The sequence below is a fragment of the Notamacropus eugenii genome, chromosome 3 (assembly GCF_028372415.1).
Source record: "Notamacropus eugenii isolate mMacEug1 chromosome 3, mMacEug1.pri_v2, whole genome shotgun sequence".
In the NCBI taxonomy this organism is placed as follows: Eukaryota; Metazoa; Chordata; class Mammalia; order Diprotodontia; family Macropodidae; genus Notamacropus; species Notamacropus eugenii.
The window spans coordinates 380197381-380214913 of record NC_092874.1 but is presented as its reverse complement, the minus strand read 5'-3'; the positions used below and the strand labels follow the sequence as shown (position 1 = coordinate 380214913).

Below are 17533 nucleotides of genomic sequence, written 5' to 3'. Positions count from 1 at the left end.
GATACACATATAAATAAGCATGGTGCAAAGGAGAAAAAGGAAGAGGAGAAGTACAAAGTATTAGAAAAAAAAATGTGATGGGAGATGTAGGGGAAGGCCTAGTGGATGAGAGGGGATCTGAGATAGGGCCTGAATAAGGATTTCAGTAGGCAGACAAGTGGAGGGAATGAATACAAGGCATGAGGGATGACCTGAGCAAAAATGTATTGAGTAAAGAACAGAACAAGATCAGAAAACTGTTACTGGGCCAGATGGCTGTTAAGCAGGTGTATGAAGAGAAGTAAAGTGAAACAAGACTAGAAAGGTAGTTTGCGGCCTTAGATTGTGGAGGACCTTAAAAGTCAGACTAAGGAATTTGCATTTTATCTTAAAAACAATCAATAGCCAATGAAGGTTTTTGAGTGTCATGGTGTCATTGTGAGGATTAATTATTGGGAAGGTTATTTTGATGCTTGTGTGACTTAACAGGCTAAAGCAGAAAAAGGCTGAAGGCAAAGATAGAAGTCCATGATGAGAAGTACCAGACCTAAGCTAACAGTGCTGTCAGTGAGGAGGAAGACAGAAACAAATATGAGAAAGCATCATAGAGCAGAATCCTCAGGTCTGCGGAGTGTGAAAGTGTGAGCCTGGGTGATCTGACAGACAGTGGTACTGTCAACAGGGAGAGGAAGATTTGGAGGGGTAGGTTTTTGAGGAGAAATGATGAGTTTATTGGATAATAAAAATCAGAGTCTGAAGGGAACTTAAAGGTCATTTAGTTCAACCTCCTCACTTTAGAGATAAAGAATCTAAATGATCTGCCAAAGGTCACATGGTCAGTAACAAAGCCACGTTTCAGACTCAGATCTGGGATGGACCTTCTGTCCCAACATGGCAGACAGAGACTAAAAATGATGAAAATTCATAAACAGGAATTTTGGAACTCAGTATATATTTTAAAATGTAGAAAGCTGATTTGAAAAGCAGTGTAGCAAAGTGGATAGAAGGTTGGCTTTCAAGTCTAAGAGACTTGGGTTCATGCCTACCTCTAACAAATACAAGTTGTGTGACCTTGGGGAAGTCCCTTAGTTTCCCAGTGTTCCAGACTTCTAGGAGGAGGAATTACAGATGAACTGCTTTGGTGGAAAGAGTTTCTATATAAGCCATTCTGTATCTTAAGGAAATCCTAGGTCTGTACTCTTCCCTTTGCTCCCTTTTTTTCTACTCCCCTCAAGGCTTTGTAATTTAGCCACCAATCCTGTTATCAATAAATGGAAAAATGGCTGATTCATCCCCTAGGATTTTGTTTTTCTTTAAGGATATCTCCTTTTGTTTTCCTAACAGTTTCACAGAATAGTCAACTTACAGATCATAATGCTGATTCCACTTAGGATCCAATGTGTTTTTCACAGTGTCAGTTGAATGGCACTGACCAGATCCATCAACCACTATTTTTGCAAAGGGGTCAGGAAGTCCTACACAAGAGAAAAAAGATAATATCTGTATTTAAATAAATCTAGTACCAAAGTCATAATGCTAGAGCTAGAAGGGATTCTGAAGATCACCTAGTTGAGGAAAGAACATTGTATACTTACAAATTTCATTCATAGCTGGGAAAGAAGAAACTGTAAAATAAGTTATTTTCTTTTGGGGTTCTGAAGAAGAGGGGTGGTTCCTCCCCCAAACAACATCATGCATTGAAATTCTAAGAAGAGATCTAACTGATCTAAGTTAATACCTAAGTAAGAATTTTAAATATATTTATATTTATGGTATAAACTCTTGGGAACCTGAAAGTAAATAAATCACTGTAAACTAGAGTCTTAAAAACATGCCATGGGGCAATAGTATTGGGAATAAAGGGCAATGTTATAGGAATAAAGTTTCATGATCAAGGGATCTCTGGGATCTTGGAGATAAAAAAGTCCAACATTTCTCTCCCCAAACACCCATACCCACCACCTCCATCCCTCCCCCACAAGTTCCTGACCAGTGATCCTCTCCCAGCTTCAGCTAGATCACTAAGTGAGAAGGTGCTCACTCCCTGATAAGGCATTCCATTTCACTTTTACACATATTTGTCAGGAAGTTTCCCTTTACATTTTGCTGAAATCTAATTCCCTTTAAGTTCTATACCTTTACCCATTGGAACCAAACAAAACAAGTCTAATTTCTCTTGAACATGAAGGTTAATTTGAAATATTCAATAATAAATTCCCACTCATTATTACCTTCTCTTCTGCCCTTCCTGGCCAAACTCCTCAAAAAGGGCATCTACAACACGTGCTTCCACTCTCTCTCTCCTCCAACTCTCTTTTTAACCCTTTACAATCCAGTTTCTGATCTTATCATTCCACTGAAACTGCTCTTTCCCGAAGTTATGATTCTTAATGGCCAAATCCAATGGCCTTTTCTCAATCCTCATTCTTCTCAACCTTTCTGCAGCCTTTGACATTATTAATACCTTCTCCTTGATATTCTCCTGGCTTTCTAGATACCACTCTCCTGGTTCTTCTCCCACCTATCTGATCACTCCTTCTCAGTCTTCTTTGCTGAATCCTTATCCAGATCATACCCTCTGACTACAGTTATCCTTCAGGGTTCTGTCCTTGACCCTCTTCTCTTCTCTTTCTACATTCATTCACCTGGTGATCTCATCAGCTCCCATGGATTTAATTACCATCTCTATGCTGCTAACTCTGAAAGCTACCTATCCTGCCACAGTCTCTCTACTGACCTCTAATCTCACATCTTCCAACTATTTTTCAGATATCTTGAACTAGATGTCCAGCAGACATCTTAAACTAAACAAGTCCAAAATGGAATTCATTATCTTTCCCCCTTACACCCTCCCCAATTATTGTAGAGGGCAGTACCATCTTCCTAGTCCCTCAAGTTCAAAACCTAGGAATCATCTCGGATTCCTCAGTATCTCTCACTTCCCATATGCAAGCTTTGCAAAGACCAGACAATCTCACCTTTGCAATATTTCTCAAATATGCCCCCTCTTCTCCTCAGACATTGTGATCACTCTGATGCAGGCCCTCATCACTTCACACCTGGATTACTGCAATGCCCTGCTGGTGGGTCTGCTTGTCTCAAGCCTCTCCCTTCTCCAATCTATCCTCCATTCAGAAACCAAAGTGGTGTTCCTAAAGCTCTGATTTTAAATGTTGTCATCAGGGAATCTTGTTTATAATATTAGGTTGTCCTATCTGTGAAGAAAGTGCCTACTAAGCAAAAATCAGTTTCAGTGTAGGCCCTGTCCAATAAGTTCTTAAACAATGGAGTATGAATTAATGAAGCTTTAGTATACATGAAAATATAAACTTAATGACAAAGGTGGGTAACTATTTCCTTTGTAAAACAATTTTCTACTTTATAAAAAGACTCACAGTGAGATCCCTCTAAATAGCAAGCTTTACAGATGAATAGGATCCACAAATTTAGAGCTGGAAGTAACCTTTGAAGTCAATCAAGTTCAATCTCCTTCATTTAAAATGAAGATACTGACATACAGAGAGGTTGAGCGTCTTATTGAAGCAGCTAGGTGGCACCATAGCGCACAGAGAACTGGGCCTGGAGTCAGGGACACAAGTTCAAATCCAGCCTCTGATGTGAACTAGCATGTCACTTATTTGGTCTCAATTTTCTCAACTCTAAAATTGGGCTAATAAGAGCACTACCTCCTCATGTTGCTGTGAGGATCAAATGAGATAATGCTTGCAGAAACCACGTAGTACAGTTCCTGGCACATAGCAGGCACCATACAAATCGTGCCTTCCCCTTGCCCAGGATCATAGTATAATATTTACAGTTAGTGTTTGAAGCAAGATTTGAATCCAGCTCTTCCTGATTCCAAGTCCAGTGTCCTAACCAGTATGTGCCAAAGTTCTCAGTGAGGGGGATAATGGAGGAGATTTTCTTCCTCTAAGCTTAATAGTCTCTGATCTGTGATCACATGAGAATGAAGTCATGGGTTTTTGTCTAGGCCAGGTTATGTTAGTTCACTCAATAGAGGACAATATCAGGGAGAACACACCCAGTGACTTGATCTAGGCGTTTATTTAAAAAGGTTTAAAAGTTCATAAACATATACATTTCATAGATCAGCAGTAATAGCCATTTACTTACTGAAGAAGTCTTTCTTTGCAAGGTTCTTGGCACAAAGCACTGAAAAGAACAAGAACAGAAAAAGAATTAGCACTTGGGAAACAGATTTCACTAAGACTTTTGTTCTAAGTTTTCTGTAGGAGAAAAAAAAATCAACAGAAACTCAATTTCCCCTATTATTTGCTTTGCAGATATATTTAGCAATACAATGATGAGGAATTCAAAATTTGTTTTCTCTTGACCTTTGATATCAACTATTCAAGATAATGGAACATTAGCTTAATTTTCAAGTGATATTTTAGAAATCTACAAACAGCTTTATTAACAAATATAATACCACCCATGTCCCTATGTGAGATCTTTCTTTAAAAAAAAAAAGTTTAAATTATTCCTCACTGCCTTTACTTTTATATCTAACCTAATAGGAAGAAAAGGAAATAGGAACTCTTTCTGCATTTCAGGCACTGTGATTAATAATGTGACCTTTGAATTTCAAGCTTCAATGGCTTTATAAAAAAAATTACAATTGTTATGCTTTCCCCCCCCAAGCATTGGGGTTGAATGACTCCACAGTCACACAGCTAGTAAGTGTCAAGTATTTCAGGCAGTTGAACTCAGGTCTCCTGACTCCTGGGCCAATGCTCTACCCATTACACCACCTAGTGGCCTCCAACTGTTATATTTCTAGATGCAGAAATTTATACAGGCCCAATTAGATTGCCTTTTAATTAAAATGGTTTCATCCTCTGATCTACCCTTCAGGATGGCAAACTGATCCGATCTGCCCTTCTGCGTTCAGCAACAGTTCCTTATACAACAGACCACTGGGAAACACTGCACTCACTAGACCTAGTGACTCCCAATCTATACTCTGCCCCTTAGACAACTGAATGTGCAGTACAATGTTTGACACTTTCCAGGTACTTCAATAAATGTGTCGATGACTTAGATCTGAATGTCAAAGTCTCTGCCTTGGGAAGCAAGAAAAGAGGAGCATGTCAAGGTATGTCAATAGCTCACAAAACTGCAGGCTCAAAAACAAAAAAGCTTGGGTTCCTCTGAATACTGGTTCTGCCATGGAGTTAGCTGCATAACTTAAAGTAAGTCCCGTAAGCTTCTCTGAGACTCAGTTTCTTTATTCATAAATGAGAGAGTAGTACTAAAGGATTTGTTCAAATTGTCTATGATCAAGTATGTACTGGAGTGTCTGCTATGTGCATACTACATGCCAAGCACTGTGCTGGGTAACAGGGCAACAAACACAAGAATAAAACAGCCCATGCCATTAAAGAGTTTACATGATGAAGGCCAGATGTAATAGTAATATGTACTATTTAAATATATATGTAATACGGAATTAATTCAAGGCAGGATAGAGAAGGAGGCCACTAGCAGTTAGGGAGATCAGGCTATGCTTCCTATAGGAAGAAGGGCTTATTCATCTGAGTCTGGGAGGCTTACAAAAGCAGAGGTAAGCTGAAAACGTATTCTCACCAACGAAGAGACATGAAGGTGGTTGATGGGAGTGTCATGTATAAGAGACAGGACAGTTTAGCTGGAACACAGAGCTCACAAAGAAGAGTAATGTAAAATGGGGCTGGAAAGGTTGCTGGTCAGGTTGTAAGCAGGTTTAAATGCCAAACAAGACTTTATATTTGATCCTAGGGATGGCAGGAAGAGACCAGAGTTTACCGAGTAGGAAAGTGACATGTCAGGCTAATTATTAAGGAAGAAAAATCACTTTGGCAGGTGTGTGGGGAAAAAGGCTAGACAACGCAGAGAAACCAGTTAGGAATCTAGGGCAACAGTCAAGCAAGAAGTGATACTTTTTAGAGGGTCCACAGCACCCTGTCCTGAAGGACCTTATGGAAGTGTAAACTATGTCTCATCTCCTGGTCTTCAGCTGCTACAATCTTCCCCACAATATAACCTTTCATATCATGTGTAAGGTATCTCATATATGCCAATTTATTTTAAATTGTCTCCCCCTTTAAAATGTAAAGTCATTGAGAATAGAACAATTTTTGCCATTCTTTGTATCCCTGTTGCTAAGTATGGTGCCTAATAAACGCATATTGAATGGAACCTCAAAAAAAAAAACCCAATTCATAAATGATAACTTTGGAGAGAAAAATTTCAGTTGAATGATCAGGCTGAACTGCGAAGAGTTTATTAAAAGTGTGAGGAGTAGAAACAAAGCACCAGTTAGGCAATGTTTTCAAGGAGTTTAGCTAGAAAAGGGGAAGAAAGAGGACAGTATCTGACGCATGGTAGGATCTAGTGAGGTTTGCTTACACTCTTAAAGGATGGAAGAAATTAAGTCTGTAGGAAGTAGGGAAGAAGGGAGACTTGAAAATTAGAGAAAGAATTTGGATGATGATGGGGGCAATCTGCTGGAGAGGTTGGAAGAGGATACAATCAAGGGGTTATGTAGAAGAGTTGGCTTTGGTAAGCAAAAGGGCCACCTCATCAACAGAGACTGTCATTGTCTGAGCATCAGTACATAGTGTCTCTCTGTCTCTCTCTTACCCACATACACCTACACCGGTTTTGTAAAGCCTAAGTCTTTGTAACAGGATTCTTTAGTCATTTTTAGTTATTTTTTTCAAGTTCCTTATAATCTGATTTAACACAGGAAAAATTAGTGAACAAACAATGACCAAACCGATTTTACTAAAGCACAAATCTGACCACATCACAAAGCTCCAGTGGCTATTTCCTCAAGCTCTTCCATACTTGTCATTCAAGACCCAATACAATCTGTCTTCACCCCACTTTTTTAGGCTTATTACATGTTAACTACCACCACACATGCTATGATCCATTCCCAACAGGTCTACTCCCTGGTTCCTCATATCCAACATTCTAGGTTATGCCTTTTTGATCCCTGTGCCTGTAATGTACTCACTCCTCACCTGTTTTTGAGAATTCCCACTTTCCTTCAAGAATCAACTCAAGCTCTATCTTCTTCTACATGAGAACTTTTCCAATTTCTTCAGTTTCTAATGCCTTCCCCTCTCCAAAATTACTTTGCATAAACTAATTCATTATAATTATATATTATAAATATATTATAAATTATTATATAAAATGTAATAATATATATTATATTATAATGTAATAGTACTATATATAATATAACATACAATAATATTATATAATACAATAATATACATAACATATATTATAAATTATATATTATAAACATATAATGTTTAACAATATACAATAATGTGCATATACACAATACAGAGTCTACATGCATTTTATTTCCCACTCAATTGAATATAAGATTCTTGAGAACAGGGACTGCTTCCTTAAGTCTGTATCAGTGCCCAGCACATGAAACCTTGCTGCTCACTGAACAAATGGCCATAATAACATTTTCTAATTTTAAAGTTATATTGTTAAATTCTATTGTGCTACCCTGAGAGAACCTCTGTAGAGGAAGCAGATTCTCTGAGTATATTCTCGCCCTTGATCTGTGACTCACATTTCACAACTGCCACGGACATGTATGTAATTTGTTTTCTTTCAGATTTCGTTTCGCTCTTCCTCTAAGCTTTACCCTCTAATACAGTCACTCTTAAAGTACAGATCAGGGTCTCCTAGAGGTTCCAGGAACTGGGTAAGGGAGTTTGTGGGGTCAGAACTATTTATGTAATAATGAGGATGTTTTAATTTCTAATATGGTAAACATCAATAGCTATAACACATATTTACAAAAGCTGGGAGGACAAGGGAAAGGGCACGATAATTTTTAAGAGTGCAAAGGAGTCCAGAGACTAAAAAGAAGAAATGTTCTAATTAGCAGAAAATATTTAAATATTTAAGTAACAGTAATTAAATAATTATTATATATTATATATAATAAATAATTAAATAATATTTAATATTTAAAATTTACTAAACTACATATACCAAAAATTTAATCAACATTTAGATCTTTTGGAATTTCAAGTCATGTTACCAACATTTATTCTACTAAGCTTCAAATGAGAAGATTTTCATTTTTTCCAAAACTATAATTTGATACTATACTTAAGCAAAATCGCATGGAACCTCAAGTCCACAACCAAAAACCAACCAAAACAAAAACAAGAAACCAGTCTTTTAAAAAGAAGTCACGCTATGAATTTCTTTTAATAAAAAGTGAAACTATAACCTGAGGCATTAACACACTGTAGTAATTTAGGCCAACATGTTTCATTCTTGTCAGATGCCTAAAATGGACATGATACCAGTAAGTCTGGGATAGGTTGGTGATGTTTTTTGTAAAAGTGGTAAAAAGCTTTTGTAAAATTAGAAATGTGTATTTTTAAGCTACAAATTCTCCTGAAAGAAATGCTAACCTTAATAAGTTCTAGAAGAGATCTTTTGGGGTAATTTCTAGATTTTATAAATTTGATGTCATACTATGAAGAGAAAATAAAACAGCACTGGAACAGAAATGGATAGGGGCCTGAGTTTCTAGCTCTGCTATTGTCTGGGGGCAGGTTACTTGGACTTTCTGGGCCTTATTTTCTTCATTTATAAAAGAAAACAGGGGGACAACAGGCCAAGACTGGATGAAATCTGAAGGTATCCTTCCAGCTCTAAAATCTATAACTTTAAGATAATTCTGAACATAGTCTTCAAATGAATTAAGGTTTGCACATATTTGGAAGGCAACAATCTTTCACATGTCCTGCTCAATTTAAGGCTCACTACAGAGGAATTTGATTACATCATAAAAGGGAGGAGGTCACACTTGTGTTATCTGATTGCAATCTTAGGATCTGCTTATGTGCAAAGATTAATTAGGGTCATATTGAATCTCGCTTAGTTTATGATACAAAAACTCCTTTTAAAAATCATTTTTATAACAATGAAATAAAAATTATCTTCCATACTGGTAGGTAAGATGTTGAAACCAAAGTAAGTTGCTATATGGCAGAGTAATTGGCAACATAAGTTAAATACCATAAAATTCATCTATATATAGACTTAAAAACTTAAGAAAAACTCATCAATGATTCTAATAGAGAATAATGAGTGGTTGTTGACATCAAGCTGAACTATAAGAAAGGAGAACACTTAACTGCTGCCTCAACCCAACTGTGCATTGCTATGTGACCTTGGGTGAATCACTTTACTGGTATAGCCCCATAGGTTCCTAATCACATTCCCACATTTCCCAATGGCACAGATGTGGTGAGGTTGAATAAGATGAGGTCTGCTGACTATGTGAGATTTACGGAAGGTGATTTATAGGTAAAAGGCATATTCAATTAGTAAGAAAAGCCTTTACCAGTTGCTCCCTCAACCAGACCCAGGGGTTACAAAAATGCCATTTGTGGTCTTACATGCCTGGCCCCGTGGTATATTTTCAGAACACTTTTGTCTCAGGAAATATTCCCAATATTGATCTTTGGCTTCCCTTTTCCTTGTACCTACACCCAACAACCCCCCAAATGTTGTCATTTTCTCATCAATAACAATTTCTATTTCTATTGTACTGTGTGGCTTGCAATTTATTTCTTGGGCCTGCCATGGTTTCTTTATTCTTCTGGTCAGAAAATCTCCCATCACCTCCAACATGGACAACTGCAACAGCCTCTTAAATAGGTCTCCGTGACTCAACTTTATCCTCCCCTCCAATCAACTTTGTACACTATTGCCACATTAAATCTCCCTCAACTACTGCTTTCTGCATGCCACTCCCCTCTTTAGTGGCTTCCTTGAATGTTCACAGCATTAAACTGAAACATCTACCTGGCTTATAATGTCCTCTACAATTTGGCCTTATGTTAGATCTGATTTCTCAGCACTCCAGTCTACTCACTGATCCTACACATCCCATGCTCACTCTTTATGTCTTGCTCATACTAGTTCCAGAGACAGTGTGGTCCAGTGGAAAACACACTGTCTTTTGAGTTAAGACAACATTAATTCAGACCTTGCCTTTGTCACTTACTTGCTGTGGGATCTTAGGTAAGCCTCTTAACGACACCTCCCCATTTAATATCCTCATCTGAGGACTGCCAGGCAGCTTATAGGACTCCTCTGCCAATGTTAAGTCTGAATCTATGAGCCAAGATCCTATGACCTGAAATGTTCTGTCGCCCACCCTTTACCTACCTAAATGCTTATCCTTCAAAGTGAACTTAAGTAAGCTTTCTGATCAGTTTAACCCACATTCATCCTTTTCTCTTTATCTGAACTACTGCATTTACAAGAAATAACAGTTTACTATTTGTTTTCAAACTGTTTAGGAATGGTAATTTTGGAAGCTCTTTGAGAGCAGGGCATGTTTCCTCTGCATTTTCCATTATTAATATAAGTGATATCTGCATAGCACTCTAAGTTTTCAATGACACACACACACATATAATCTCATATAAGTTATAACAACTCCGCAAAGTAGGTATAACACGTATTATTATTTCTGTTTTATAGTTTTCTAGCAGAGTGTAAGTGCTGATACTCAATACCTACTATAGACAAGTTAGAGCCTGAATGGAACCTAGAGTATGCTACTCCAATCAATCTTATTAAGAGTTCACAAGGGTACAAATGAGAAAATAAAAGAGCACAATGAGAAAAACACAAGTTGAATCACTCCAATAATTTGAAATGCCTAAACAAAATTTTCATTCATTATAAAAATGAAGACAATTTCCTATCAGAAAGTTCTTATCCAAGTCCAAAAACTCCATTTGTTTTGTCACTGAACAAAAATTTCCCTTAATTTGCCAAAGGGAATAAATAGACAACTCAGAATAAAGGTTTTGGGTCTTAGGTTTGCATAACAAACCTAATACTACACCAGATTCTAGCTTGCTGGGACAGTCACTCATCTGCCAATTTGGAAGCTGCAAGGCTGAGGAAACCCTCAATTTTTTGATTATATCAAAGAGGAGAATACTTCCTATTAACATTAAAATGATCAGACTGCAAATACACACACACACACACACACACACACACACACACACACACACACACACACACACAGGTCTATGAATTAATCTCAAGACAAATCAGAAGACCTAAACTATGCCCGAGGTTCCACTCTATGATTTGCTTACTAAATTCAATAAAACAATTTTGCTGCCAGTGCTTTTACAATCAATCAATAAACATTTATCTGGTATCTACTATTTTGCTAGGCTCTGTGCTAAGCCCTGGGGATACAAAAAGAAGCAAAGACAGTCCCTGTCCTCGATGACTTTATAATCTAATGGAGGAAAACAAGAGGCACATAAACAAGCAAGCTATATACAGGAAAAATAGGAAATAATTAATAGGGGAAGGGACTAAATAGAAAGCTTCCTGTAAAGATGTATTTAAAGGAAGCCAGGCAAGTCAGTAGGTAGAGTTGAGAAGAGCAGCACATTCCAGGTATGGGGAACAGTCAGAGAAAATGCCTGGAGTATAGAGATAAAGATTCTTGTTCAGAGCAGCCAGTGTCAATGCTATGGAGTGAATCTCAACCAAGAAAATCTTATGGACAGTCAGACATGGCTGAACAACTATAACAACAAAAAGGGAGTAAGGTATAAGAAGACTGGGAAGGTAAGAGGGAGCTAGGTTATGAAGGGCTTTGAACACCAGGCATAGTATTTTGTATTTACTCTTGGAAGTGATAGGGTGCCACTAGTTTATTGAATGGGGGACAGGAGTGGTCGGGATGGGGTGACATTGTCAGATCTGCACTTTACAAAAAGCACTTTGATGGCTGAATGGAGAATGAATTAGAGTGAAAAAGACTTGAGATGAGTAGATCCACTAACAAGCTATTTTCATGAGGTGATAAGAACCTGCACAAGAATGGTGGCAGTGTCAGAGAAGGGAGTATAAGGACACAGGAAAATCACAGGCCCTGATAACAATTTTGATGAGGGGGTGATGCTGGGGAGGTAAGAAATAGGGATGACTCCTAGGTTGCAAGCCCAAGGGACTGGGAGGAAGGTTTTGCCCTTTACGGTAATAGGGAAGATGTTGGGGGTAGGGAGGGGATAGTGGTGACTTAAGGGTAAAGATAATGAGTTTCACTTTAGACACGTTCAGTTTAGAATGTCTACTGGACATCCAATTTGAGACGTATGAAAGATAATTGGAGATGTGAGATTAGACATCAGTGGAAAGGCTGGAGCGGACAAAGTAGATTTGAGAATCCTGGGCATAAAGAAGAAGATTAAATCCATGGGAGCTGATGAGCACCAAGCAGTATGGAGGGGGAAGAGAATAGGGCCCAAAACAGAACCCTGAGGGACACCTACACAGTTAGAGGGTGTGATCTGAAAAAGGACCCAAGAAAGGAAACACAGGAGGAGCAGTGACATAGGTAGGACAAAAAAGCAGGAGAGAGTGGTGTCCCCAAAATCCAGAGAAAAGAGAGTATCAAGGAGGAGAGAGTGATCAACAGTGTCAAAGGCTGCTGAGAGGTTAAGGAGAATAAAGACTGAGGAAAAAGTCACTGGATTTCATACATATACCTAGGTATCCTAAATGACATTTTTGACAACTAAGGCAAAACAACTTTCTCTTTGTAGGGAGGAGCCTTTAACATCTTTTCTTTAAGGTCAGGATCCGTGTGGATGAACTTCCAGAGTAGAAATTCCCCCTACCAATTTCCCATCATTTATTTGTAATATATAGTCCTAGTTGCCTGGGACACCGAGAAACTAAGTGACCCTAAATCTTATGGCCTCCTTACTGTGGATGTGTAAGTATCACGGGATAGGAAGTCAGCACAGGGAACTCCCACACGAGGAAATTCCCTCTCCCAAAGCAGGTCAGTACTTCCTCTGTAACTTACAGTTTTAGTCATGAAGGCCATGAGTGTCCAAAACCTGAGTGGCCTGAAGTAGCCCAATGTAACTGGGAAATGTTTAACAAAATAAATGAAAATACAAAAAATATATAGATAACATTATATTTTAAAGCTAAGTCACTATGTGCCCTGTAGTTCCTTCAGTATGGGTCAGTGGCTTCATTTCTAGTTAAGGGTGACACCCCTGGTCTTAGACCACAGAGAGGTGAATGGACCTGTCTAGTCACATGCCCAGAATACGTCAGATGAAGGTCTTGAACTCAGGTCTATCTGATCTCAAGGAAGGTGAATATCATATCTTATACATCACCTGCCACTCAAATTAATAAAATACATTTTCGCATTCTTTTTATTTGGGGAGCCAAATTAACCTTTGGTGAACTAATCAATATAGAGATAATCATAAAAACACGTCTCTGCATTTATAGATGACTGCGATTCCATCTCTAAACAATAACCACACTGCCCCTCTCTGGAGCCAGGTTTCCTCATGGTTAAATAAAGAAGGTTAGTTAGACCAAAGGTCCTCCTCCTCTGGCCTCTCCTGCCTGAGAGATCTATAGAGTGTTCTGACTGGCAGCATTTAGACCAGGGGTTCTTTGTGTCATGGACTCAATTTCTCAGAATGTTTTTAAGTGCATAAAATAAAATACATAGGATGACAAAGGAAATCAATTATATTGAAATAATTACATCAATAAGTAATTGATGTAACTTTTTCCTATCCAAGTTAACATGCCCCATGAAATCACAGACACCCAAGGTAAGAATGTGTGGTTTACACAATGAACAACAACAACAAAAAAGCAGTGAGAAGAGACAATTTCTTACCCCTTTCTTAGAAACCTAAGTTGGGCTGAGGTAGCTCTTATTTATATAGTTTTTTGAAGTTTATTTAAAAAAACAAACCAAACACAACAATAATCCTGAGAAGTAAGAAATAAAAATATTATTATTTCCTCTTTTGAGGTGTGGAAATGGAGGCTATGAGAGGTTAAATAATCTGCGCATGGTCACACAAGTGTCTAACCAGGGGCAGTAATGACAAAACTAAGTTTTCAGTTTACAAAACTGAGTAGCCTGCATATTCCCTCAGTAACAACATGACAGCTAAGTATCTTCAGACAGTCAACAAGCATTTATTAAGCACTCACTATGCAGGAGACCTTATGCTAAATAAATACTAGGGCTAGAAAGAACGGCACAAACATGGTCTAAAGAGTCTCACATTCTAATGGGGGAAACAGTAGGTAAATTACTACACAGATACATAGCAGGTACACAGCAACATATAAATGAACAGGTAGGTCTACACACAGTAGAAGAGAAAGGCCCAAGTGGGGGAGAGCAGAGGCAGAGGAGGCAGAAATGAGGAGGAAGAGTATTCCAGGCAGGAGAGAGAGCTTAGACAAAAGGCCCAGAGAGAAGGCAAGCACCACCGGACAGCAGACTGCATGGAGGAGGATAAAGCAGAAAAGAGCAAAGGTGAGAACTGGACTGCTTGTGAAGGGCTTTCAATACCAAAGGATTTTATATTTTTTTTTTCCTGGAGGGAATAGGGAGCCACTAGAATTTAGTGAATGAAGGTGTCAGTGTGGAGCTACCTACCCTTCAGAAAACAAAATGGCAGCTGAATGAGGGATGGGTTGGAGTGGGGAGAGACCTGAGGCAGGGAGAACAACTAGAAAGGCTTTTGAGTACTCCAAGCCAGAGAGGATGAGGACCTATAGTAGGGTGGTGACTGTGCACATGGAAAGGAGGAGACACATTTGGCAATGGACTGAATATGAAGAGCTAGTGAGTTATTAATGAAAAGAGGAAGATAGAGAGGTTGTGAACCTGAATGACTGAAAGGATAGAGATGCTCTCAATGGTTAATAGGAAAGTTGCGATGAGGAGTGGATTTGGGGGAAAAACAATGAATTTTCTTTTGGACATTTTGAGTTTTAGAGGCCTACAGAATATCTAATTCCAAACATCCACAAGGGAATTGTTGACACAGAACTAAAGCTCAGGAAAGAGACGAGGGATGGATATATAGGTCTGAAAATCATTTGCATAGAAATAACAGTTGAACCCATTTAGGAACTGATAAAACCATGAAATAAGCTACTAGTATAAAGGGAAAAGAAGAGACGAGGACCCAGAACATAGCCTTGGGAGCCACTTGGGGTTGGTGGGCATGACCTGGGTAAAGATAAAAAGCAAAGGAGACTAAGCACATAATGAGGTACAGACACATTCATATTAGAATTTATTTGGAAATAGAAAAATAGAAAATAGAAAAATCTTCTCCAATGGTTTCAACAGGGAGAATATTCTATTCCTTCAGCTTGAGAATTAGTGAGTAGTCTTGTTAAACATTCTGATATGACTGCTGTTCTACCCCGGAGACTGGCATAGCAATGGTAGATGAATTCAGACTTCTGGCCAAAGGCTGTAAACTCTGGGGGCATTTGAACTCTTTGGCTGAAAGAAACCCTCTAAAGTTAGGTATTACTATACCATTCACGTTAGTAATTGGATTGATAGTCACTTAAGATTCTGAGGAAATATAACAGAGGCATATTTCGGTGGAAAATGTTTTTTCTCCCATTTCTGCCACTACCCCAAACCTTCTAAATGGTGGGCTCCCTGAAATGTAATATTCTTAGGCTGATGTAAAGTACAAGGATGACCAAGTATTTGTGGAATACCTCTAAACTGTAACACCTTAGAGCGTTTGTTCAGCACAATCTCTACCAACAGTTCATGGGTCTTTAATAATCTAAATGGAGTATTTTTTAAATCTCATATTTAAAAAAAACAGAGCTATCAATAGTGCATTTCTGATACAATTTAATCAACAGAAACATTTTTCTTCCTAATGCTTTTGTATGGAGAATTAAATTTTTTGAAGGAGCTTTTACTTCTGAGCGCTTTTCAACTAAAACTTTTCAAAAGTATTATTTATTAGATTAGTTATTTGCTGTTGGCCCCCCCCCCCCCCCCCGTTTCACTGGCTTGTGTTTTTCTTTTATATACCACCCCTTCTTTTTTCCTCTCATTCACATAGTGGCATTATGAATGGCACTGCTTACCTCTAAGGCCACTGTCTTCTCAAACAACTCTCAATCTCTAGGTCTCCATAAGCTCATTTCCTGACAAGCTCATGGTGACTTTCCAATAGGAACTAATGATCAGTTTGTGACTTCAGTTTCCCCAAACCACTGAGAGCTGTTTGCTTCCAGAACAACCATATGGTCTATACAGTTTTTAGCCAAAATGCATGATAAAACCATGCTAGCATGTCCATACCACATAGCTTGGAAGTCTTGTCTTTGTTTTCTAGCTGTTCTGTCCTATTATATAGCAGATTCATTTTAGAATTGGATATTGATTAGAATGGATTTGGAGGAAAATAGACTAAATATCATGCACTATTAATAGCTTAAGATACAAGTCTTCAGGTGCAGGATTCTCTCATATGGCTGTGATTAAAAAGCAAAAATCCCCACCAGTTTAAAACTTGACAGAAAGAAAAAACAAAAACAAACACATTAAGCAAGATTAGTTTAAGGTTCCCAGGCAAGTGAGATCAAGATGAGGACCTAATTTAATAAACCAAAATTCAACTCTTCATTTAGTCATGCTACTTCATTAAGACAACTGGGCAGACATATGAAAAAATATTCTAACTCACTACTGATTAGGGAAATGCAAATTAAAACAATTCTGAGGTACTACCTTATACCTATTAGATTGTCTAACAGAACAGAAAAGGTAAATGACAAATGGGATATGGGCAAAATGAGACATTAATGCACTGTTGGTAGAGTTGTGAACTGATTCAACCATTCTCTATAGCAATTTGGAACTATGCTCAAAGGGGTATAAAACCAGGTATACTCTTTGACCCAGTAATACCACTATTATGTCTGTATCCCAAAAGAGATAAAAAACAAAAGGGAAAAGGACATATATGTAAAAAAATATATTTAGAGTAGCTCTTTTCTAGGAGTAAAGAATTAGGAATTGAGGGAATACCCATCAATTGGGGAATGGCTGAACAAGTTGTGGTATGTGATTATGATGGAATACTATTGTACTATAAAAAAGTGATGAGCAGGATGCTCTCAGAAAAACACTGGAAAGATTTGCATGGACTGAGGCAAAGTGAACTGCACTGTGTAGGAAGTAACAGTACCACTGTAAGATGATCAGCTGTGAATGACTTAGCTATTCTAAGCAATACAATTATCTAAGATAGCTCTGAAGGAGTTGCAGTGAAAAATGCTATCCATCCCCTGAGAAAGAACTGATGGTGTCCAAATACAGATTGAAGCACACTTTTTTAACTTTATTTTTCTTGAGTTTTTTTAAATCTTTATTTTCTGTCACAACATGACTATTACGGATATGTTTTGCATGTCTATAACCATTATCAAACTGCTTGCCTTCTCGATGAGGGAGGGAAAAAGGGAGAGAAGTTGGAACTCAAAAGTTTTAAAAACAAATGTTAAAAAATTTTACGTGTAACTGGGGAAAAATAAAATACCAAATAAATACAAAAAAGAGAAAAAAAGACAACTGGGCAGAAAGGATAAAGCAATGTTTTGTTGTGTTAAAGTCTCCAAAGCAAAG

At 38.0% G+C, this 17533-nt stretch overlaps 1 protein-coding gene across 2 annotated transcripts in view; it reads right to left on the bottom strand.

Moving 5' to 3' along the window:
- The window catches only part of SMURF1 (SMAD specific E3 ubiquitin protein ligase 1), a 101928-nt gene that overhangs the window by 36097 nt on the left and 48298 nt on the right, over positions 1 to 17533 (bottom strand). For both annotated transcript variants that reach the window (XM_072597643.1, XM_072597644.1), the window contains exons 2-3: positions 4114 to 4152; positions 1346 to 1454 (exon numbers count right to left, since the gene is read on the bottom strand). In XM_072597643.1, the coding sequence (XP_072453744.1) occupies positions 1346 to 1454; positions 4114 to 4152 (148 nt within the window). The remainder of the gene's footprint in view (positions 1 to 1345; positions 1455 to 4113; positions 4153 to 17533) is intronic.